This window comes from Pristis pectinata, chromosome 10 (genome assembly GCF_009764475.1).
Source record: "Pristis pectinata isolate sPriPec2 chromosome 10, sPriPec2.1.pri, whole genome shotgun sequence".
NCBI lineage: Eukaryota > Metazoa > Chordata > Chondrichthyes > Rhinopristiformes > Pristidae > Pristis > Pristis pectinata.
The window spans coordinates 2,520,544-2,544,665 of NC_067414.1; the positions used below are offsets into that span (position 1 = coordinate 2,520,544).

Genomic DNA, 24,122 nt, shown 5'->3' on the forward strand with positions numbered 1-24,122 from the left:
ACATCCCAACTCTTGCACCAGAGCCCTGTACTTATCCAGGCAGCGAGGTTGAGACCCCTGCCTCACTCTCTGAATGAAAAACTTTGTTCAACCATTTTGGAACTGAGGCATGGAATTAAAGGCTATAAACCTGAAAAAAACACTCCTTTTGTTTAGAAAATGTTATTTTCTAAACAAAAGAAAATGCACTTCTTTTCAGTTTAAATCCAACTATCCAGAGTTCGTCAGCACAGGCAGAGAATGACCCCGTTGTTGGAGGTTTATTCCTCCTTGATTTTACACAGCACACCTGCCTGTTTGTGAGCACCTTTGGTTAGCCTAAGTGTTTGAATGCCATCCAGCTCTCAAGGAATGAACCTGAGATGCCTCCAGTTATCACTGGACCAGCTATCCAACCATCCTTTGGCCTTACGACTGGGGGCGCTTGCAACAGCAGGCATGTGTTGCAAGTCAGTGACCAGTTGAGAGAGGAAGGTTGTTGGAGACACTAAGCAAGTTGACCCCTCTGCAAGGTACAGGTCCTGAAGCTTGGAGCCTCTGCTTGCAACATGGAAGGGGTGTTATGAATTGATCACCTTGTACTGATGTACAGCTGCTGAAACTTGTTTTTTGGTGCAAAGATAGATGTAAAGTGCTTGCACACCTTGTGGACATGTACAATGGACCCAAAACAAAAGATCACCTGCAGTGTGCCTTCCTGTCACTGAGCTCACTGTCAAAGGAGCAGGAAGGAGAAAGCTGGGAGATTCAGCCCTCAATCTGCATCTAAGTCAACTGATGTTGCTCTTGAGCATCTTCCAGTGGCCACTTGTAACTGGTGGCCAGGAGGACAATGTGCCCACCCTGTCAAATGAGAAATGGTGCTTGATTTGAGAGTTCAAAGGTAAAGGTGACGATACAAAAGAACAGATTGAAAATGAATTGCAGTTTGTACTGAGCAATGACAATTTGTTCACCCAATGGGATGTTCCACCTTCCTTCATAAAGAAAGACACAAAGGCCATTCATTAAATACCATCATTGAATGATAGAATTTGTGAAAGACACTCTTCAGCTCACTACACACTTCAAGTCATGTTGAGTTTATTGTCATATGCACAAGAAAACCTTACTTGCAGCAGCATCACAGGCACAGAGCATCAGATGCACATTCACAAGCAAAAACATGAATTATACAAGAAAGAACACAATTAGAACAAAAAAGAAACAAAGTCCATTGTAGTGCAAAGTGGTCAAAGTGATCATAGTGTTGCTCTACTGAGATAGTGTTTAGCGTTGTATGGGTTGGTTCAAGAACCAAATGGTTGAAGGGAACGTGGTGATGTGGGACTTCAGGCTTCTGTACCTCCTGCCCAATGGTAGCTTTGAGGAGATGGCATGGCCCGGATGGTGGGGATCTTTGATGAATAGATGTTGCCTTCTTGAGACAGTGCCTCCTGTAGATACTACCGATGGTGGGGAGGGATGTGCCCGTGAGGTATTGGGCTGAGTCCACTACTCTCTGCAGCTTCTTCCATTCCTGAGTATTTGAATTGCTGTACCAGCCCATGATGCAACCAGTCAGGATACTTTCAACAGTACATCTGTAGAAGTTTGTTAGAGTGTTCGGTGACAAGCCAAAACTCCTTAACCTCCTAAGAAAGTAGAGATACTGGTGCATCTTTCTTGTGATTGCATCTATGTGCTGGGCCCAGGACAGGTCACCCGATATGTTAATGCCCAGGAATTTAAAGCTGTTGACCCTCTCCACCACTGATCCCCCAATGTAGACCGGTGCATAGAGTAGTATAGCATGGAAACAGGCCCTTCAGCCGACCATGGTGCCCACCAAGCTAGTCCCATTGGCCAATATCCCTCTAAACCCTTCCTATCCATGTACTTATCCAAATGTCTTTTAAGTGTTATTATTGTACCTGCCTCAACCACCTCTTTTGGCAGCTCGTTCTATATATGGATCTTCCTCTCCATGAAGAAGTTGTCCCTTTTAAATCTTTCCCCCCTCACCTTAAATCTATGCTGTCCAGTTTTTAGTTCCCCTTCCCTGGGAAAAAGACTGTGTGCATTCACCCTATCGATACCCCTCATGATTTTATACACCTCAATATGGTCACCCCTCAGTCTCCTACACTCCAAGGAATAAAGTCCCAGCCTGCCCAACCTCTCTCTGTAAAAGTTAACTCAGCCAAGGCATTTACAATAAGCTCTGACTTTAACATTTTCAATGCTGAAGCTTCGGTTTCACTTCACTGTCCCTCTGTGACAGTAGGTTTTCAGGGAGGTGGGAGCCATTTGGATGTGAGTGGCAACAGTTGTCCAACTTACTCAGTCACAAATGGAAACACAAAAACATTTTTTCTTCTTCCTACTCTGGATGTATTGAGCACAGTTTGGAATTTTGTTTCTTAAGTTCAATGGAAACAAGTGTTTGATGACTTGTGCTGATTTTAGTTTTGACAGCAGCAACCTTCTCCACCAGTTCTGCTTCAGCTGCAGTTATGGAGGGAGTCTGTTGAATTATTTTAAATCACCATTGACTTTGGACTCCAGCATGTTAAATAACCTTCGAAAACCAAGTTACAATAATCTGCCAAACATAAGTTAATGGTTGATTGCTCTCCTGGAATAACTTTGAGGAGGTTAAATTTACTGCTTATTATATTATGTTATATTTAATGTGTGATTATCTAAATCTTCCCCCTAGAAAGCTCCAGGCTCCCTCCCTATTATGGAGGTTTCAAGATAGTTCTATTGCAACTAAAAGCAGCAAAATCACCAACAGAGTGGATCAGAATGAAAACCTGATCACACAAGGAGAAGACATGCAATGAAAGGCTGTATCAGAAGAGTGAACCTATTTTACCCTGTTGCATTAATTCCACTGATATTCATCTCTCTGTAGATTGAAACTGAAGGGTCATCCCCCTGTTTAAAACTGTGAAAGGATTTTATGTAGATGCAGAGAATCTAGTTTCACTGGCAGTGCAACCAGGAACAAGAAACCAATTTAAGTTGAGGGTATTGAGGAGGTAAATCAGGAAACAGCTTTCACTCAGATGGAAAAGGGAACCAACTGATGGCATAAAACTTCAGAACTTGAGTAATTTGCACTGATGCCACTTTCCTGTCTCTCAAGTGCTCAACCAAGGATGGTTTTATGCTCCTGGAACTCTCTCCCTCAGAAGACTATGGATACTGAAACAAATAAGCCTTTTGGGATTGGACAAAACATTGTGCCCCTCTCCACAGATGCTGCCTGACCTGCTGAATGTTTTTATTTCAGATGTCCAGCAGTTTCAAAAAAACATTAATTACATTGAAAAGTTGAAGTCAAATCGAGTTTACTGTATGCACAAGTCCATGTGTGCACAGGTGCAATGAAAAACTTCCTTGCAGCAGCATCACAGGCACATAGCATCAGATAAGCAGCATTCACAAGAAAAGCATAAATTATACAGAATTTATACCTAATTTTTACAAGATTAATCTGCACCAAAGGCTCAGCCAAAAGTTTTTTTTCCCCGGAGGGAGGCCTGCGTTGTTCCATGAAGCACAGCCTTGGCTGTTTAGTGTTCGGTGCCAATTGTGGCCCAGTTTGCTTCTCAGCTTGGGGGTATGGGTTCAAAACCCAAGCAAGGCATTGGATTGCATCTCAGGTGGAATCGCTGCCCCAGAAGTCCTGATGCAGGGCTTGGGCCTGAAAGGTCGACAATTCCTTTCCTCCCACAGACGCTGCCCGACCGCTGATTGTTGGTATCGGTATTGGTTTATTCTTGTCACTTGTATCGAGGTACAGTGAAAAACTTGTCTGCTCCAGATTCGAGCGTCTGCCGTCTCTGGTGCCTGCAGTGGATCGCATCTATTAGCTGCACTTGTAGGGGAAGATGTTAAACGAACTCGTCTCTTGCAGGGCGTAATTTTGAACAACCTGATTGACACTCCGTCTCCAGAATGTCTGCTCATTATGACATTGCTTTGAAGGGAGTTTGCTGTGCTAAGTGTCTTTCCAATTCTGCATTTCCAAAGTACCCCGCGCTTTGGGACGTCCCGCACGGGACGGAGGAACTACAGGCTCCCTCCCGGCCCTGCAACACTCACAGAGAGCGCTGGCTGGTTGCCCATCCCGTCTGCCAATTCGGGGAGCGGCCACTTCCAGCGCCCCAAGAGACAGTGGCTTCACCACCGGCGAACTTGCTGAAGAGCGGCCAGCGGACGCCGGGAAGCGCTGCCGGACTGCATGAACGCTTACTCGGAGGCAATCGTTATGCCAAACACGTGGAGTGGGTTTATAGCTTTAACACGGGGCCGGGACAGACCGCAGCAAACACCTCCCCGCCGCCGCTGGATGGCAGCAACGTTACGCATTTGCTTTTGGGGCGAAGCAATATTATTGCGCATTTTGCCAATCGCGGAGCGCCAAGTTTCCTGATTTTCCCTTTCATCCCTCTCTGAGCTCGCACCCATGTGCTCTAGGCACGGAGTTGCACAGGGGGTGCGGGGGTTCTGTCAGAACACGGCGTCGGAATTTTTCCAGCACCAGGGCTGATCAGGACTTTGAACGCGATTGACATGGGACTCGGGAGCTGTTCTTTCAGCACCGCGCCCGGGTGTCAAAGTGGGCTCCAGGAATTCAGAATCAAACGTTTATCACATCAATTGCAAGTCTGATGCATATAACACCTTTGTGAACTATACATTCCTCGGGAATAAAAAAAAAACATTCATAAAGTTTGATTCTCGCCCCAGTTATTTTTTTATTTCTGCAGAGAGAATTCTTTGTCCAAACTTTGAAATGTGGGGGATTGTAGTTATTGTGTGTGTATGTGTATATATAAACAGGAACAACACGCATAAAGATCCATGTGGGAGGTAGTCTGTGCTCCCGCGGGGAAGGGGTTCCCCCCCCTCCCCACGACAAGATCCTAGCGTCTCTTGCGTTACATGCCGGGTGTAGTGAGGGGTGGGGACAGCCGGCTGTGTGTGTTTGTGTGTGTGTGTGTGGCAGATCCGGGCTTGGCTGTGGTGAGTTTGCCCGAGGAAGCCGTATCCCCTGTGCGTGTTGGATTGGTCGAGTCCAACCCGTTGGTGCCGCTAAGCTAGAGCTCCGCTTTGCTTTGCTGCCCGTCTCCCTCTCTCCCTCTCTCTCTCACACACACACACGCACTCTCTCTCTTGCACACACACACGCACACATATAACAGTTGCCTCTCTCCCTCACGGGATTTGCAATAGGATTGCGCTCTGCAGGATCACCGAAGCGTGTTAGAAATCTCTCTCCTGCGCTGGTGTCCACCTCTCCGACCAGCCATCGCTCCGAGGTATGGTATGTCAGCGAGCCGGGAGAAGACCTAGTTCCCCCGCTGTGGTCCACCCGCTGCCGCCGAGTGAAGCTGGATCTGTACGTGTTGAGATTGAACCTCTCAGCCCTTGCATGGAGATGACGGCCGGGACAACAGTGAGCTTTCTGCTGCTCTGTTATGTCGGACTGACAACTGCAGCCGGCGGTAAGTGATCTACACACATGTGCACTTCGCTCTGAAGGAGGGAGGCAGGTAGTTTGCGGGGTTCTGTGCGTGTATCTCTCTCTGTGTGCTGATGTATAACTATGTGAGCAGGTGAACTAGACCCAGCGAGGAAGCTGGCCACAGTCTCCGACACCTTCTCCCGCTGCCCCCGACGTGCCACGGAGAAGCTGCTGCCTCGCACCTCCGGGGCTCCGTCCCACGCAGCTTGTTTCTGCGGCTCCGGAGCTGGAGCAGGGGTCCGGGACTGGGGGGTGGCGGGGGGGTGGGAGGGGGGGGAAGGGGGTGGAGGCGGAGGGTGGAGGGTGAGGGGTGGTGGAGGGTGAGGGATGAGGGTGAGGGGTGAGGGTGGAGGGTGAGAGATGAGGGTGAGGTGTGAGGGGTGAGGGTGAGGGATGAGGGTGGAGGGTGAGGGGTGAGGGTGAGGGGTGAGGGATGAGGGTGAGGGGTGAGGGTGGAGGGTGAGGAGTGAGGGATGAGGGTGAGGGATGAGGGTGAGGGGTGAGGGATGAGGGTGAGGGGTGAGGGTGAGGGGTGAGGGATGAGGGTGAGGGGTAAGGGTGGAGGGTGAGGAGTGAGGGATGAGGGCGAGGGGTGAGGGATGAGGGTGAGGGGTGAGGGATGAGGGTGAGGGTGGAGGGTGAGGGTGAGGTGTGAGGGGTGAGGGTGAGGGGTGAGGGTGGAGGGTGAGGGTGGAGGGTGAGGGATGAGGGTGAGGTGTGAGGGGTGAGGGTGAGGTGTGAGGGGTGAGGGTGAGGGGTGAGGGTGCAGGGTGAGGGGTGAGGGTGGAGGGTGAGGGATGAGAGTGAGGGGTGAGGGTGCAGGGTGAGGGGTGAGGGTGGAGCGTGAGGGTGGAGGGTGAGGGTGGAGGGTGAGGGGTGAGGGTGAGGGATGAGGGGTGAGGGTGAGGGGTGAGGGTGGAGGGTGAGGGTGAGGGTGAGGGATGAGGGTGAGGGTGAGGGCGGAGGTGGAGGATGATGTGAGGAGTGTGAGGTTGAGGGTTCTGGTGAGGAGGGTAGATGAGGGGTGAGGTGAGGAGTGTGGGTGAGGGATGAAGGGGTGAGGGTAAGGAGTGAGGTGGGGGTGAGGGTGAGGGTGTTAGGGTGAGGGATGAAGATGAGGGTGAGGATTGAGTGGTGAGGCTGGTGTGACTGGAGCTGCGTCTGTTACCTGGAGGGGGAATTGGAGGCAGAGGTTGAGTTGGTGGGGGCAGGAGGGGCTGGAGGGGGCGAGAGGGTCTGGAGGTCTGGAGGAGGGAGCAGGAGGTGCTGGGGGTAGGAGAGGAAGGGGCGGAGGCGAGGAGGGGAAGACGGCGGCTGGGAGTGGGCACTGGAGCGGGGACTGGGCTGAGACGGGGCGGGGTGGCGGTAAACCCGCCCCAGCGCTCTCTGAGCCCCGTGGACTCGGCGTGGGACCCGGCCCATCGCCCGCTCCCTCCACGGAGAACACACAACGTCCTCCACACTTGTTCTGATCCGCGGCTGCCTGGCACGGGGTGGCGAGGACAAGCGGGGAACCCCCTCGGTTGATGGCTATCGCCTGGTTCAGTGAGACCCGTGTGTGCTTGGGAAGGGGTGCAGTGTGCCTGTCCCAGTCAGGGCGGGGGTCTTGGTGTGTCGGTCACCCAGACTTTCCAAGACCCCTCAGAGCTCTGGCGCGTTTGATCCCATCTCCTGATGTGGGAAGGGCAGGAGACGTCGCCGTGTCCCAGAGCGTTGGGATCGGTCATATCCCAGCAGGTCCGGCCGCAGCCCGTCACTGCCCATTTCGTGTTTCTGTCCTTCGGTGTGAAATCACCCTGGTCAAGAACTGTGCGGGTGTCGTCGGGAAACCTCTGTCCTCCTGACGTGTCTATCGAGCTTCACCGTGCACCGGGGAGACACCCGGGTTTGCGAAATACTAGATGGACCGCACTGGTGTTTAGAAAATGACTTGTTCTAGGGGGTGTGTTTTCAGTAGCTGGCGAGGCAAGAGTCCTCCTGAACCAACTCTGGGAAAGAGTCTTTCAGGAATAGTTCGGATTTCATTGGAGGTGAGATGTACAGGAGAGAAGGCTTGAGGATCTGCTCTCTCTGGGTACTTTCCCCTCACTGATACCATCAACGCGCCGGTGGTTCCCGCGCTCCGAGTTCCCCCTTCACTCACGTACCCGAGAGAGAGGGGGTGAAGTGAGTTTGTGTCGGCAAATGTGCGGCAGACGGCATGTCAGTGTCTTTTTATGTGTGTGTGTGTGTCAGTATGTGTGTCAGTGTGTGCCAGTGTGTGTGTGTGTGTCAGTGTGTCAGTGTGTGTGTCAGTGTGTGTATGTCAGTGTGTGTCAGTGTGTGTCAGTGTGTGCCAGTGTGTGTGTCAGTGTGTGCCAGTGTGTGTGTGTGTATGTCAGTGGGTGTCAGTGTGTGTGTCAGTGTGTGCCAGTGTGTGTGTGTATGTCGGTGTGTGTCAGTGTGTATGTCAGTGTGTGCCAGTGTGTGTGTGTATGTCAGTGTGTGTGTCAGTGTGTGCCAGTGTGTGTGTGTATGTAGTGTGTGTGTGTGTGTGTGTGTATGTCAGTGGGTGTCAGTGTGTGTGTCAGTGTGTGCCAGTGTGTGTGTGTGTATGTCAGTGAGTGTCAGTGTGTGTGTCAGTGTGTGCCAGTGTGTGTGTGTATGTCGGTGTGTGTCAGTGTGTGTGTCAGTGTGTGCCAGTGTGTGTGTGTATGTCGGTGTGTGTCAGTGTGTATGTCAGTGTGTGCCAGTGTGTGTGTGTATGTCAGTGTGTGTGTCAGTGTGTGCCAGTGTGTGTGTGTATGTAGTGTGTGTGTGTGTGTGTATGTCAGTGTGTGTCAGTGTGTGTGTGTGTGTGTGTATGTCAGTGTGTGTGTGTCAGTGTGTGTGTGTGTGTCAGTGTGTGTGTGTGTGTGTGTCAGTGTGTGTGTGTGTGTGTATGTCAGTGTGTGTGTGTCAGTGTGTGTGTGTGTGTCAGTGTGTGTGTGTGTGTGTGTGTGTGTGTCAGTGTGTGTGTGTGTGTCAGTGTGTGTGTGTGTGCGCGCGCGCTGTGGGATGTGTGTATCTTTCTGCCTGTCATTCCGAGTGTGATGTCGACGTGTGTAGTGTGTGTTACTCCTTCACTGTGGTTTCTGTGCATCACTTTGCCCGTGCGCACGGTTGTGAACCTGGAAGGTGCCGTGCCTGAAGTGGGGATGTGGGTGTGGGTGTATGGGGGGGGGGGGGTAGATGTGTGTGTTTGGGGGGGGGGGGAGGCGGGTGTGCTTCTTACTGCAGTCTGTGTGAACGGGGCTGCGGAGGTTATTGTGCTTCATCCCTTACAACGACCGTGTATGTCAGGCTGAGTGTCCAACTGATGGTCAGATCGGGCTCGGTGGGCCGAACGGCCTCATGCGCGACTCTCCCTCCGTCAGTGGTCGCGGAAACAAACTGCAGATGCCGGGAAAAACGAAATTAACTGGGAAAATGCTGGAAGCGCTCGGCCGGTGTCCTGAGGCTCGGACGCTGAGCGACCTGCTGAGTCTTTCCGGCAGGTTCTGTTCCGGCACACATCACCACACACAGCACACCACCCACCCCCACCCACACACACATCACCACACACAGCACACCACCCACCCCCACCCACACACACATCACCACACACAGCACACCACCCACCCCCACCCACACACACATCACCACACACAGCACACCACCCACCCCCACCCACACACACACACATCACCACACACAGCACACCACCCACCCCCACCCACACACACATCACCACACACAGCACACCACCCACCCCCACCCACACACACATCACCACACACAGCACACCACCCACCCCCACCCACACACACACACATCACCACACACAGCACACCACCCACCCCCACCCACACACACATCACCACACACAGCACACCACCCACCCCCACCCACACACACATCACCACACACAGCACACCACCCACCCCCACCCACACACACATCACCACACACAGCACACCACCCAACCCCACCCACACACACACACATCACCACACACAGCACACCACCCACCCCCACCCACACACACACACATCACCACACACAGCACACCACCCACCCCCACCCACACACACATCACCACACACAGCACACCACCCACCCCCACCCACACACACACACATCACCACACACAGCACACCACCCACCCCCACCCACACACACATCACCACACACAGCACACCACCCACCCCCACCCACACACACACACATCACCACACACAGCACACCACCCACCCCCACCCACACACATCACCACACACATCACCACACACAGCACACCACCCACCCCCACCCACACACATCACCACACAGAGCACACCACCCACACACACACACACCCACATCACCACACACAGCACATCACCCACCCCCACCTACACACACACACATCACCACACACAGCACACCACCCACACACACACACATCACCACACACAGCACACCACCCACCCCCACCCACACACACACATCACCACACACAGCACACCACCCACCCCCACCCACACATCACCACACACAGCACACCACCCACCCCCCCACACACACACATCACCACACACAGCACACCACCCACCCCCACCTACACACACACATCACCACACACAGCACACCACCCACCCACACACACACACATCACCACACACAACACACCACCCACCCCCACCCACACACACCCCCTCACACACTCACACCCACACACACCCACCCACACACATCACCACACACAGCACACCACCCACCCCCCCCACACACACATCATCACACACAGCACACCACCCACCCCCACCCACCCACACACACCCACCCACACACATCACCACACACAGCACACCACCCACCCCCCCCCACACACACATCATCACACACAGCACACCACCCACCCCGCCCACCCACACACACACACATCACCACACACAGTACACCACCCACACCCACCCACACACCACACACACTCTCACACACTTACACCCACACACACACCCACCCACACCCACCCGTACATACCAGACACCCACACACGCACCCACACACACCCAACCCCTCACACACACACACACCGACACACCACACCCACACACACACCCACACCGACCCACACACACACCACACACACACCCCACACATACACACCCCCACACACCACACCGCACTCACAACACACTCACACACCTCTCACATATTCCCCCCACACACCCGCACACACACTCACACGCACACCCACACCCATATACACCTGCACACACACATCCCTGCGGTCGGTGGGTGGGTCGGGAGCCTGGTTACCTACGGCTGGAGGAACGCGTTGCTCTGGGCGGCGAGGAAAGGTGGTGGCGACTGAATCCCGGCTCCCCGGCGACTGAACGAGTCAGGAGCAGTGTCCTGCTCCGTCCGCAGAACGAGGGGCTTTCAGCGTGCCGTCCGGAGCGAGGAGATGGTCTCTGCACTGGGTGCACAGTTCGGGCTTGGTCCGTTCTGCAGGGCGGGGGTGGGTTCCAGTGTCCCGAGAAGGTGGGTGGCCCGTGCTGTCCTGGGTCGTTGGCCCTCTCTCTACCCCCGTGAGGGCCGGCCGGTGGGGGACACAATCAGTCGCTGGCTCTCCAGAGAAGATGGTTTACTTAAACAAACATTCATACTCACACACACACGGTTAACGCACGCAGCAAAGGGCAGGCACACTCACACATTTCCACAACCATGTTTTCACTGCACTCTCCTAGACTACAGTCAGAACTCGCGCACACCCCCCCAACACCCCCCAACACCCCCCATACCCCCCACACAGCAAATAAACACCACACACACCCCCATACATCCCCCACACACCACATACCCACACACACCCCCATACATCCCCCACACACCACACACCCACACACACCCCCATACATCCCCACACACACCACACACCCACACACACCCCCATACATCCCCCCCACACACCACACACACACCCATATACCCCCCACACACACCACACACACACCCATATACCCCCCACACACACCACGCACACCCCCATACATCCCCCACACACCACACAACCTCACACACCCCCATATATCCCCCACACCCCACACACACACCCACATACCCCCCACACTCCCATATATCCCCCACACACCCACACACCCCCACAACCTCACACACGCACACACAAACCTCCATTCTCACACTATACACGATAACCAATTTTACATACCCTGTACCTTCACTGTACATTCACTTTATGCACAGGCTGATACGGGACACACTGAACACGTGGATACACAATACACATGTTCATTGGGTATGTACATGGATACATTTCACACACATGTACAGTTACACACACCATCTACATATTTACCTTTGTACCCAATCACTGCTCGGAACTCACACAGACATATATACACCCACACACAGTGTATGTACTGACAGGTATAACCTCCCTCCGCCACACACGTCACTGTTGCTGAACTGCAGACACACACACCCTCACACTGATCCCTACAACATACACCCATGCACTCCCTCCACCCTTTCCACCCCCTGAAACCAACTCACACACTCACCTCCCAACAGCGATAAAAAAAACAACCCCCCACACCTTTACCCACACGGTCCCATGAGGAAGAACTTCACCCCCACTCCCACTCTGTACACCAACCCCACACACACACCCACCCCCACACTGGACCCTAACCCCATACACACCCCCACCACCCCCTCACTCTCTCATTCCCCCACACCAACCCCTGACACGCAGTAACCACCGGCGCCCCCACGTTGACCCTGCGACCCCAGCTCTCATCGACCCTGAACCCCATTCCCCTTCTGCCCCGACCCTGACCCTGAGATCCATCCTGGCCCACTTCACCTTCCCCCCCCCCCCCCCCCCGACACTGGCCCCGTAACTCACTCACCTTCTCTCTTCCCCAACACTGACCCCTGGACTCCATTCACACAACCTCCCCGCCCCGAATCATGGACTCCCGTTACCCATGCTCACCCTACCCCCGACACACTCCTCACGGCCCAGCAAGGAGCCAGCCCCTTGCCAGACCAGCTCGCCTTGTGAGAGCCGAGGTGTACAAAATACCAAGAGGAATAGATAGAGTGGACAGCCAGCGCCTCTTTCCCAGGGCACCGATGCTCAATACAAGAGGGCATGGCTTTAAGGTAATGGGTTGGAAATTCAAGGGTGATGTCAGAGGGAGGTTTTTCACCCAGAGAGTGGTTGGTGCATGGAATGCGCTGCCTGGGGTGGGGGTGGAGGCTGATACGTTGGTCAGGTTCAAGAGATTGTTAGATAAGCATATGGAGGAATTTAAGATAGAGGGATATGTGGGAGGAAGGGGTTAGATAGTCTTAGGCGAGGTTTAAAGGTCGGCACAACATGGTGGGCCGAAGGGTCTGTATTGTGCTGTACTGTTCTATGATCTATGTTTAAGGCGAGGGGAGCGCAGTCAGGGTGAATGTCCGGGGCACCGACCCCGTCTGGCACCTGCCAACTGCCAGTGGCCTTCTCTCTGCTGGTGAACACACCCCAATGCTCATGTGGGCTGTGGGCTGGCGGTGGGTGGTGGTGGTGGTGGTGGGGGGGGGGGGGGTCAAGGTTCTCAACGGGGAGTTGTGGGGAGAGACTTGCCTGTCTCCACAACCTGGGATCGTTGCTGCTTGCCTCCGGTCATCGCTGACTCTGAGGTCGGTCTGGCCAAGATTTTGGGAGCAATTCATCCAATCCTCAAGGGTGCAGAATTACTTCTGGGGCAAGCTATCCGTGGCGGAGATTGAGAGTGAATTGCCGAGAGATACACGCCCGATCAAAGTGAATTTTGAGCTAGCTGTTGGATGCGCCGAGACGACAGATACTGGAATCTGGAGCAATACATGAACTGTCACAGGAAATCAGCGGGTCGAGCAGCGACTGAGAGGCAGAGAGATGGTCGCCCAGCGTTGATCATCCTGAAGCCACCACCGACGCTGCCCGACCCGTTGAGTTCCTGCATGTTTTTTCTTCAAGGTATTGTCTGGCCAAATTCAGTGTAGGGCAGTGATGGACCTCGGCGTGGCTGGTTCATGCTGATTCAGGGATCTAGGATGGTCTGGGCCACGGGTGTCTCGGGTGAAGAATATCTCCCAACCTGCCCCCACGTTAGTGTTGACATTGTGCCCAAACTCCCAGTTAAAGTGGGGGCTCCGTCCCCAGAAGTGAGGCTCCCTGAGTCTCACTCCCCCCTCCCCCACCGGGAATACGGTCTGACCAACTGCGATTCATCCACCGTGAGGTCTCTGAGAGCCCCTGGTTCATTCCCGCAGCGTCAGGTGGGCTGCGTGAGACGGTGACAGCCACGACCGAGTTCCATCGGCGTCGGTCTGTGCGGAGTGAGCCGTGGTCCGGTGTGGTCCGAGGCACGCCAGCTCGCTCAGTTGCCGCTGATCCCCGGGGCCGTGACTGAATGCACCCTTGGAATGTTTCATAGGCAAAGATATCACTCGGAGTTGAGTCATTGTCAGGGTTTCAGGGCAAATCTATTAAAATAAACCGTCTCCGGTTTTGGGCGAGCTCTTGATTAGAACACAGAACAGTACAGCACAGGGACAGGCCCTTCGGCCCATCATGTCTGTGCTGAACACGATGCCGAATTAAACTAAATCCCTTCTGCCTGCACATGATCCATCTCCCTCCAGTCCCTGCATATTCTTGAGTGTATCTAACAGCCTCTTATAGGGTCCTATGGTGTCTGCCTCCACCCCTGGCAGCCTGTTCCAGGCATCCGCCACTCTATGTTCAAAAATACCGTCCACACATCTTTAAACATCCCCCCCCCCCCCCCACCCTAAATGCATGCAGTCTAGTGTTTGACATTTCCACCCTGGGATAAAGGACTCTGACTGGCAAGTAATGAGGAGAGACTGTCTACCCTACCTCTGCCTCTCATAATGTTATAAACCTCCCCTCAGCTTCCTCTGCTCCAGAGAGAACAACACAAGTCTCTCCAACCTCTCCTGATAGCTCATGCCCTCTAAACCAGGCAGCATCCTGGTGAACCTCTTCTGTACACTTTCCAAAGCCTCCACACCCTTCCCGTAGTGGGGCGACCAGAACTGCGCACACCAGGTTACTCCCTGCTCGTGTAATTACATATTTAAGTGCAACCAACTGGGAAGGTTTACTACCTGGAGATCAGCATTCCTTGTGAATGTAGAGAGAATGTATTATCATGATCAAGGTTAAACTTGTATTCAATGTAACATTATGACCTTCTGCTACTTTCTGCACTAATATTCAGTTTTGCTTTTCTGTTATTTATCCAAAAATCACCTGTTTTTAACAATGTTGATTATTCCTAGTGCAAGAAGCAAACATGTACTTGTGGGGATGTTTCTTTTCAGCTGTGGTCAGTGGGGGTGGTGGGTGGTGTCCCACAGAGATCGCTACAACAGCGGGAACAGGCAAGGTACCTGTTTCACCCAGGACAGCCAGCAGGAGAATATAAGCAGGCACACAACTGAATGGGAATGCCTCCACTTAAAAAAAACACTGGATGGAAATCCAAAAATAAATATGTGACCACACCAGTCCAGTGTGGGGGTCAGTCAGGTGCTTAGAGTCACAGAGTCGAGCACAGAAACAGGCCCTTCAGCCCAACTGGTCCATGCCAACCAAGGTGCCCATCTAAGCTAGACACATTTGTCCACTTTTGGCCCATACTAGAATTGGAATTGGCTTATTATTGTCACATGTACTGCAAAAACTTGTCTTGCATACCATTTATACAGATCAATTCATTACACAGTGCACTGCGGTAGTACAGGGTAAAAACAATAACAGAATACATAGTAAAGTGTCACAGCTACAGAGAAAGTGCAGTGCAGACAGATAATAAGGTGCAAGGTCATATCCCTCTGAACCTTTCCTATCCGTGTACCTGGTCAAGTATCTTTTAAATGTTGTTAATGTACCTGTCTCAACCACTTCCTCTGGCAGCTCGTTCCATATACTGACCACCCTCTGGGTGAAAAAGTTGCCCCTCAGGTCCCCTTTAAATCTTTCCCCTCTTATCTTAAACCTGTGCCCTCTAGATTTTAATTCATTTACCCTGGGAAAAAGACTGTGTGCATTCACCCTATCTATGCCCCTAATGATGTTATACACCTCTATAAGGTCACCACTCAGTCTCCTACACTCCAAGGAATAAAGTCCTAGCCTGCCCAACCTCTCCCTATAACTGAGGCCTCAAATCCTGGCAACATTATTATAGATCTCTGCATCCTTTCCAGCTTAATGATGTATTTCCTATAACAGGGTGACCAAAACCATGCACTATGTACTTATGCTTCAATAACACCTTAAATTTGGTTTCAATCCTCTTGGTCTGGTAAGTAGTAATTACCACTCAGTATTAATTCGAACCTCACACCATCCTGGTTGATATTTCACCAGAAGGGGACTCAATCTTTTCTTTCAGTCCGCCCTTCCAAAGCAAATTAGGCCAAAAATGTTTTCAAGTAAGTACAGTTGGATTCGTAGGAGGAGAGAGGTGGGTGGGAAATAATGAATCCTCCTTCCGTTAGATTCGAGATTTTACACTGACCTCACCTTCAGCCATATTTCTAGAAGCTTTAACTGTCCAGGAGCAATTCATGGATCGAGCAATAGACCATCGCAGGATCTACAGTGGCTGGTGGTAGAAACTGGTTTGGATTTGCCTGCTGGTGACAGCCAAATATTGGTAAAAATTCTGCATTGGAAAGGTCCCTGGATTTCACTTACATCAAGACGGTGAGCTCAGGGCATGAGCTGGCCAGCAGCAGACAGCCTGTCTCTGAATCACTGTTAGACTGCAGACTGATGTGTCGCTGTGAGCAGTTTTGGGACCCATATCTAAGGAAGGATGTGCTGGTCCTGGAGAGGGTCCAGAGGAGGTTCACAAGAATGATCCCAGGAATGAAAAGCTTAATATATGAGGAGCATTTGATGTCTCTGGGTCTGTACTCAATGGAGTTCAGAAGGACAAGGGGGGGATCTCATTGAAACCAACCGGATACTGAAAGGCCTGGATAGAGTGGATACGGAGAGGATATTTCCATCAGTGGGTGAGTCCAGGACCAGAGGGCACAGCCTCAGAATAAAGGGACATTCCTTTATAACTGAGATGAGGAGGAATTTCTTCAGCCAGGGGGTGGTGAATCTGTGGAATTCGTTGCCACAGAGGGCTGTGGAGGCCAAGTCATTGGATGTGTTTAAGACAGAGATTGATTGATTGGGAAGGGGGTTAGAGGTTACGGGGAGAAGGCAGGAGAATGGGGTTGAAAAAATCAGCCTGGATTGAATGGTGGAGCAGGTTCGATAGGACGAATGGCCTAATCCTGTTCCTATATCTATATCTTATGATAGAGTCATGTAACAGGCCCTTCGGCCCACCAGATCTGTGCTGACCATCAACTGCTCATTTAAACTAATCTGACACTGATCCAGGTTTATTTTCCTTCATATTCTCATCAACTCCCCCCAAATCTTACCCCTCAACCACACACCAGGGGCAATTTACAGGGGTCCATTAACCTACTAACCCACACGGCTTTGGGATGTGGGAGGAAACCAGAGCATCCAGAGGAAACTCACGCAGTCACAGGGAGAATGTGCAAACTCCACACAGACAGCACCAGAGGTCGGGCTCGAACCCGGGTCTCTGGAGCTGTGAGGCAGCAGCTCTGTTGGCTGTGCCATTTTGCCACTTGGTCTTTGGATAGATCCTGGGAGGAGTGCGTGGGGACTTCTGAGAGAGAAAGAATGATAGGGGAGGGAAGTGGCAAACCAGACAAAGGGGGGGGACATCATCAGGAGGATGATAAAGTGCCGAGAGGAATGACTGGAAGCCAACAATGATCTTTGGCATTCCTGCTACCCACGGCCTTCACATTACAGTTCAGTTTTCTCTAGAATCACTGGTCAAGTAATGATACAAAGGTTGGTGGTGTTGTGGATAGTGTAGAAGGTTGCTGCAGATTACAACAGGATATTGATAGAATGCAGACCTGGGCTGAGAAGTGGCAGATGGAGTTCAGCCCAGATAAGTGTGAAGTGATACACTTCGGGAGATCAAATTTGAAGGCAGAATACAAGGTTAATGGCAGGACTCTTAGCAGTGTGGAGGAACAGAGGGATCTTGTGGTCCAAGTCCATAGATCCCTCAAGGTTGTCATGCAGGTCGATAGGGTTGTTAAGAAGGCGTATGGAGTGTTGGCCGTCATTAGTCGGGGTATTGAGTTCAAGAGCCGTGAGGTGATGTTGCAGCTCTGTAGAACTCTCATTAGACCACACTTGGAGTATTGTGTTCAGTTCTGGTTGCCTCATTATTAGAAGGATGTGGAAGCTTTAGAGAGGGTGCAGAGGAGATTTACCAGGATGTTGCCTGGATTGGAGAGCATGTTTTATGAGGATAGGTTGAGTGAGCTCGGGCTTTTCTCTTTGGAGAGAAGGAGCATGAGAGTTGACTTGATAGAGGTGTACATGATGATAAGAGGCATAGATCGAGTGGACAGTCAGAGACTTTTTCCCAGGGTGACAATGGCTAACATGAGGGGACATAATTTTAAGGTGATTGGAGGAAGGTATAAGGGAGATGTCAGGGGTAAGTTTTACACAGAGAGCAGTGGGTGCGTGGAACATACTGCTGGCAGAGGTTGTGGGGGCCGATACATTAGGGACATTTAAGAGGCTCTTAGACACATGAATGGTAGAGAAATAGAGGGCTATGTGGGAGGGAAGGGTTAGATAGATCTTGGAGCAGGATGAAATGTCGGCACAACATTGTGGGCCGAAGGGCCTGTACTGTACTGTAATGTTCTATGAAAGTATAAAATGTAGAGCAAAGTTTTCTGAATCCAGCTGATCTTCCACTGATCAGGGGAGCAGTTTACAAAAAGAGCCTCATGTCAGCATTAGATCCATTATTTCCATCTCCAAAGGATCTAATGTCTGTTTAAGTTCCCTGAATTTGCTGGTATGGCTGGTGTCACACTTCCAGTGTGGAATGTGTGTTGCCTACAACTTTGGGCACTTAATTTCATGCTTGGAAAAGGACATGATGCTACCAAATTTCTCATCCTTGCAGACTTAAAGCTTGTATGATCTTACACATTCCCAGACTGCTTAACAAAAAAAGATCAGTTTGTTAACAGTACTAAACCCTTGCATACAGAGTGCATTCAAACATTATTGCTCACAAATTAAGGATTATGAAAATGCCCGCACAGGTGCACAATGAGATAAGAACTTCTCTGTTCATTCATAGAATTAATAATCTTTCACAAGTCCAGTGATACAACTTTTTGTGTTTATGGATCTTACTTGGAATACTGTAAAAGAACAAGCAAATTTGGATTTAACTGAACTGGGAGATGAGCCAGTATTTTGTGGAATTTTGCTTGTTGAAGTATTCACACTGAAATATTATTGCCATATGGTTTTTGCCTTATGCATTAATTCATGAAATTGAAGCAGTTTAACCATGTTTCCAAAGATAAGCGTGCAGTTTCACCAGGTCTGCAAATACAAGTATAATTTCTTTAATAATGTTTGCAAAAAAAATGACCAACTTTCTTGTTGCTTGTTAAACACTGGTTAACCTTAAGAGAGTGCTGCTAAGTTCTCTCCTCCTCATTCTTCCCTCACTTCAGTGTTTTTAAACCTAAGTTGCTGACATATGTGTCTATGAAATAGAAAAAGCCAGTGAAACCTTCTTGAAGGACATGCCTGGGCTACTTTGCTGGTTTCCCCCGCACAACATGGTGCAATAATTTTAACCAGGATATGACAGTTTTTCGAACCTGAGATCTCTCAATGATACCGCCACTACTCAGATGCAGTGATCTTTACGCACTTATCCATTGTGACAGTGGTTTCCTAGGCCTCTCTATAACCTCTTTTGCAGTACATTAAGATGGTTGAGATATTCCCCTGATTCCAATTTTCCCTTCTATCTTGTGAGTGAATGTTTGACCAAAGAATTTTCCTTTTTGACCTAGCTTTTGAAGCAAGGCTGAAATTCCTTTGGCTCGGAGGGCAGCTTGGAGAATAAGTTGTGGAGATGACAGGAGAAGGCTGCAGAGGACAGTGGGCAACAATCCAGCAATTGGAGAATAATGCGGGGAGATGTCAGATTGTCCATGATGATGGAAAAGCAAAACAAAGCACATTATCTAAGCGTTGAGGGATTACAGAGCTCTGAGACGTGGAGATATTTGTGTCATTCATTAAAGACTAACATGCAAGTACAGCAAATAATTAGGAAAGTTAACAGCATGTCATGGTTTTTTGTGAGGGGAATTAAGCACAAAGGTCATGCTTCACTTATACAGGACGCTGGTGAGACCACATGGAGTCATAGAGCCATAGAATCATACAGCACGGAAACAGGCCCTTCGGCCCAACTCGTCCATGCCGACCAAGATTCCCATCTGAGCCAGTCCCATTGCTATTAGGCCCATATCCTTCTAAACCACGTACTTATCCGAATGTCCTTTAAATGTTGTTATTGTACCTGCCTCAACCACTTCCCCTGGCAGCTCGTTCCATATACCCACCACCCTCTGTGTGCAGAGGTTGCCCCTCAAGTCCCCTCTCACCTTAAACCTATGCCTTTTAGTTTTTGATTCTCTTTCCCTGGGAAAAAGATTGTAACCATTCACCCTATCTGTGCCCCTCATGATTTTACCCACCTATCAGGTCACCCATCAATCTCCAAGGAATAATGTCCCAGCCTGCCCAACCTCTCCCTATAACTCAGGCCCTCAAGTCCTGGCAACATTCTCATAAATCTTCTTTGAACACTTTCTAGCTTAATGAGTAACTAAAACTGTATACAATATTGCAGGTGTGGCCTCACTAACGCTCTGTACAGCTGCGACAACGTCCCATCTCCAATACTCAGCGCCCTGATTGATGAAGGCCAGTGTGCCAAATGCCTTCTTCACCACCCTGTCTACCTGTGACACCACTTTCAGGGAACTATGTAGTTGTACTCCTTGGTCCTTCTGTTCTACAACACTCCTCACCTGGAGTATAGTGGGCCTCCCTATTGCAGGAAGAATATCAATACATTGGAAGCAGTTCAGGGAAGCTTTGCAAGACCAGTACCAGGAATAAGGGAGTGGGGAGGTATGATGAGGAAATGTTGCTCAGGCTAAACTTCTATCTGCTGGAAATGAGGCAGGTCAGAGGGGGACCTGATTGAAATCCTTGTCAGGGTGGAAGTCAGTAGGACAATCTGGAACAAGATGTAAAAGTAAGGAGTCACCCATTTAAGGCAGAAATGAGCCAAATACCTTTCTCCCAGAGGGTGATGAGTCATTGGAACCCTCTTCATCCAGGGACGGTGGAGTTGAGCCTGTGAATATTTTTAAGGCAGAGCTAAATTGATCCTTGATGCCCTGATGGTTGTGTTGGCATGATGGGGGATTGGCTAACTCACAGGCAAAACAGGATCTGGATAAGTGGGTCATTTTTGGATCGGGATCAGGAACTAGTGGTGTGCAACAGGGACCAATGCCTTGAAGATGTGCTGAGGGAATTTTTCTGATGATATGGAGATAGATTGGTTGTGACATCGTTACAAAAGCTTGCAGAGGGACACAGACAGGTCAGGTGAATAGATGGAAAAGCTTGGCTGATGGAAGGTGTGAAGTTATCCACTTTGGAAGGAAGCATGAGAAAGGAAAAACGGAGTGAGGTTACAGAACAGAGGCGCAAGAGACTGCAGGTGCTGGAATCTGGAGCAACACACAAAAAGCTGGAGGAAGCCAGTGGGTCAGGCAGCACCCACGGAGGGAAGTGGACAGTCGATGTGTCCAGCTGAGATTACAAAATGTGGTAGAGAAGGATCTGGGGTCTTGTGCAGGAAACACAAAGGTTTGGCACACAGATGCAGCAAGTAGTTGGGGCGGCCAATGGAATGTTGACCCTCGTTATAAAAGATAATAAGAAGGGAACATTTGATGCCACTTTCCAGAGTGCACGTGAGACTGCACCTGCAATACTCCACAGAGTTTTGGTCTCCGTATTTAAGGATAGATGCAATGGCATTGGAGAGAGTGTGGAGAAGATTCACTGGGTTGATCCCAGTGTTGAAGGGGTAGACTTGTAAAGAGAGCTTGGCCAGGTTGGCTTATGTTCATTAAGGCTTAAAAGAATGACATGATATCTTATTAAAACAGGGGCATTGAAGGGTATTGGCAGGACAGAAGCTGAGTAGATGTTTCTCCCAGAGGAGCATCGAGAACAATGGGGCCCAGTTTCAGAGTAAGGGGTCGCCCATTTAAAACGGACATGAGGAAGAATTTCTTCTCTCCGAGGGTCAAAACTCTGGAATTCTCGACCTGGGAGAGCTGTAGAGAGGAATCTTTGAATGTTTTCAAAGTGGAGATGCACAGATATCTGAATGACAATGGGGTCAAGGGATATGGGGAGCAAGTGGGAAGGGGGTGTTGAGGCCAAGTTTGCATTGAATGGCAGTGCAGGATTGATGGGCTGAGTGGTCTCATTGAGCTGTTGTTTCTTATGTTTCTATTATGTCGATATGCAGATAGGTGATAGATTATTGTGGGTAGGTGGGAGCATGAAGAGAGAGTCAGATTAGCCATGATCTTATTCACTGGCAGAGCAGCCTTGGGGGAACCAATCGCACACTCCTGCCTTTAATTTGTACATTTGTGGGAACTTCACCTTCCGATCTGTAGGTGACAACATATCAGTGGGATCTCTGCTGTGTGTCGCATGTGTGCCAGGTAGAAGGGAGTTGGGGAGGTTGGTAGAAAGCAGGAACAGCTAATTATCTGGTGAGGTTTTGGACTCTTGTGAACACCTGTAGCTTGATCATATTAAAGATGCAAGTATCTTCCCCTCCAGACTTAAAGTACTGGGCTTGTGCATTAAGGCAGAAGAACTTAAACTCCTCTGGTCAGGGGTTATCCACCCATCTATCAGTCTATAAGCGGCAGTATAACTTGTTTCTGCAAGAGTCTATTTCTCCCTCTGCCAACATCAGAAATAACCCTGCCTTGATGCATTACTGATTACAGTCACAGGCAATGATATTTTTAGAGGATAACACATCAGCCTCAGTTGGGGATTGAACAGATAGAGCTAAATTTGAATTATGAAATGTGTCAGCAAGCTTTCTGTTAGAGGTAGTTTGCATAACTAATGTCAACACTGAAGATTATTGATTTGATATTTCAAATAACTTGTCCAATCGTTCTTTTTGATTGGGCTGTCACTGGAAAATCATACATGTATTGCCCGTTGTGAGTTACACCTTTTATGGATGGCTGCCTTTTTTGTGTGCAGGACATGCTTGGACAACGTTCCACCCTGCTGGACAAATGTCAGTGGTGTAGTTGTACTGCTCAGCTGGAGGTTGTGGCTAGTTCTGGGGCTACAGCAAGATCCCAGAGCCTTTATTCAGTGTCCAATGCTCTCAGCTGTTTCTTGATATCTGATAGAGTCATAGAATCATACAGCACAGAAACAGGACCTTTGGCCCAACTGGTCCATGCTGACCAAGGTTCCCATCTAAGCTCGTCCCATTTGCCTGCATTTGGCCCATATCCCTCTGAACCTTTCCTATCCATGTACCTGTCCAAGTACCTTTTAAATGTTGTTAATGTACCTGCCTCAACCACTTCCTCTTGCAGCTCGTTCCATATACAGAGCACCCTGTGGGTGATAAAGTCGCCCCTCAGGTTCCTATCAAATCTCTCCCCTCTCACCTTCAACCTATGCCCTCTAGTTCTTGATTCCCCAAACCTGGGAAAAAGGCTGTGTGGATTCACCCTGTCTATGCCCCTTATGAGTTTATACACCTCTATAAGATCGTCCCTTATTCCCCTACACTTGAATGAAAAATCTCTCAACCTGCTCAACCTCTCTCCATAACTCAGTCCCTCAAGTCCTGGCAATGTCCTTGTAAATCTCCTCTGCACTCTTTCCAGCTTAATGGCATTTTTCCTATAGCAGGGCGACCAAAACTGAACACAATGTTAAAAATGCAGCCTCACCAACATCATGTACAATTGCAACATAACATCCCAACTTCTGTACTCAGTGCCCTGACTGATGAAGACCAGTGTGCCAAACACCTTCTTCACCACCCTGTCTACCTGCACACCACCCTGTCGACCATTTTATGGAATGAATGGCTGAAGACTGTTGTCTGTGATGGTGGGAACCCCAGGAAGGAGTTACAGGCATTGCCTAGTTCTGGTCGCAGTCAACCTACCTGAATAATTGTGTGAGAGCTTCCTCTTTCCAAGGGGAGAGAATCATCTTGTTTGTGGTTGTGATATTTACAATCAATGCCGGTTGCTGTTAAAATGTCTAGAGAAAGAGATGGAATAAGAATCATTTCAGTTAACTTTACATATCACATTTTGTTTCCTCTTCTTAGAATGCAAGTACGGTGAAGCAACAACATTCATGTTGCAGTGACCCCATGGTTGGTCAAGCAGAGATGTATCTGGTCTAAGGAGAGCAGCCTTGTGTTTTCCCCACTGAATAAAACATAAAACATCCCGAACAAATGGCTGACATACTGCA

General features: G+C 50.1%; 1 protein-coding gene across 1 annotated transcript in view; it reads left to right on the top strand.

Moving 5' to 3' along the window:
- Nucleotides 1-5,256: 5,256 nt before the first annotated feature.
- Nucleotides 5,257-24,122, top strand: part of LOC127575302 (CUB and sushi domain-containing protein 1-like) — a 2,402,828-nt gene continuing 2,383,962 nt past the window's right edge. The window contains 1 exon segment of the mRNA XM_052025075.1: nucleotides 5,257-5,501. Coding sequence (XP_051881035.1) covers nucleotides 5,318-5,501 — 184 coding nt within the window. The 5' untranslated portion in view covers nucleotides 5,257-5,317.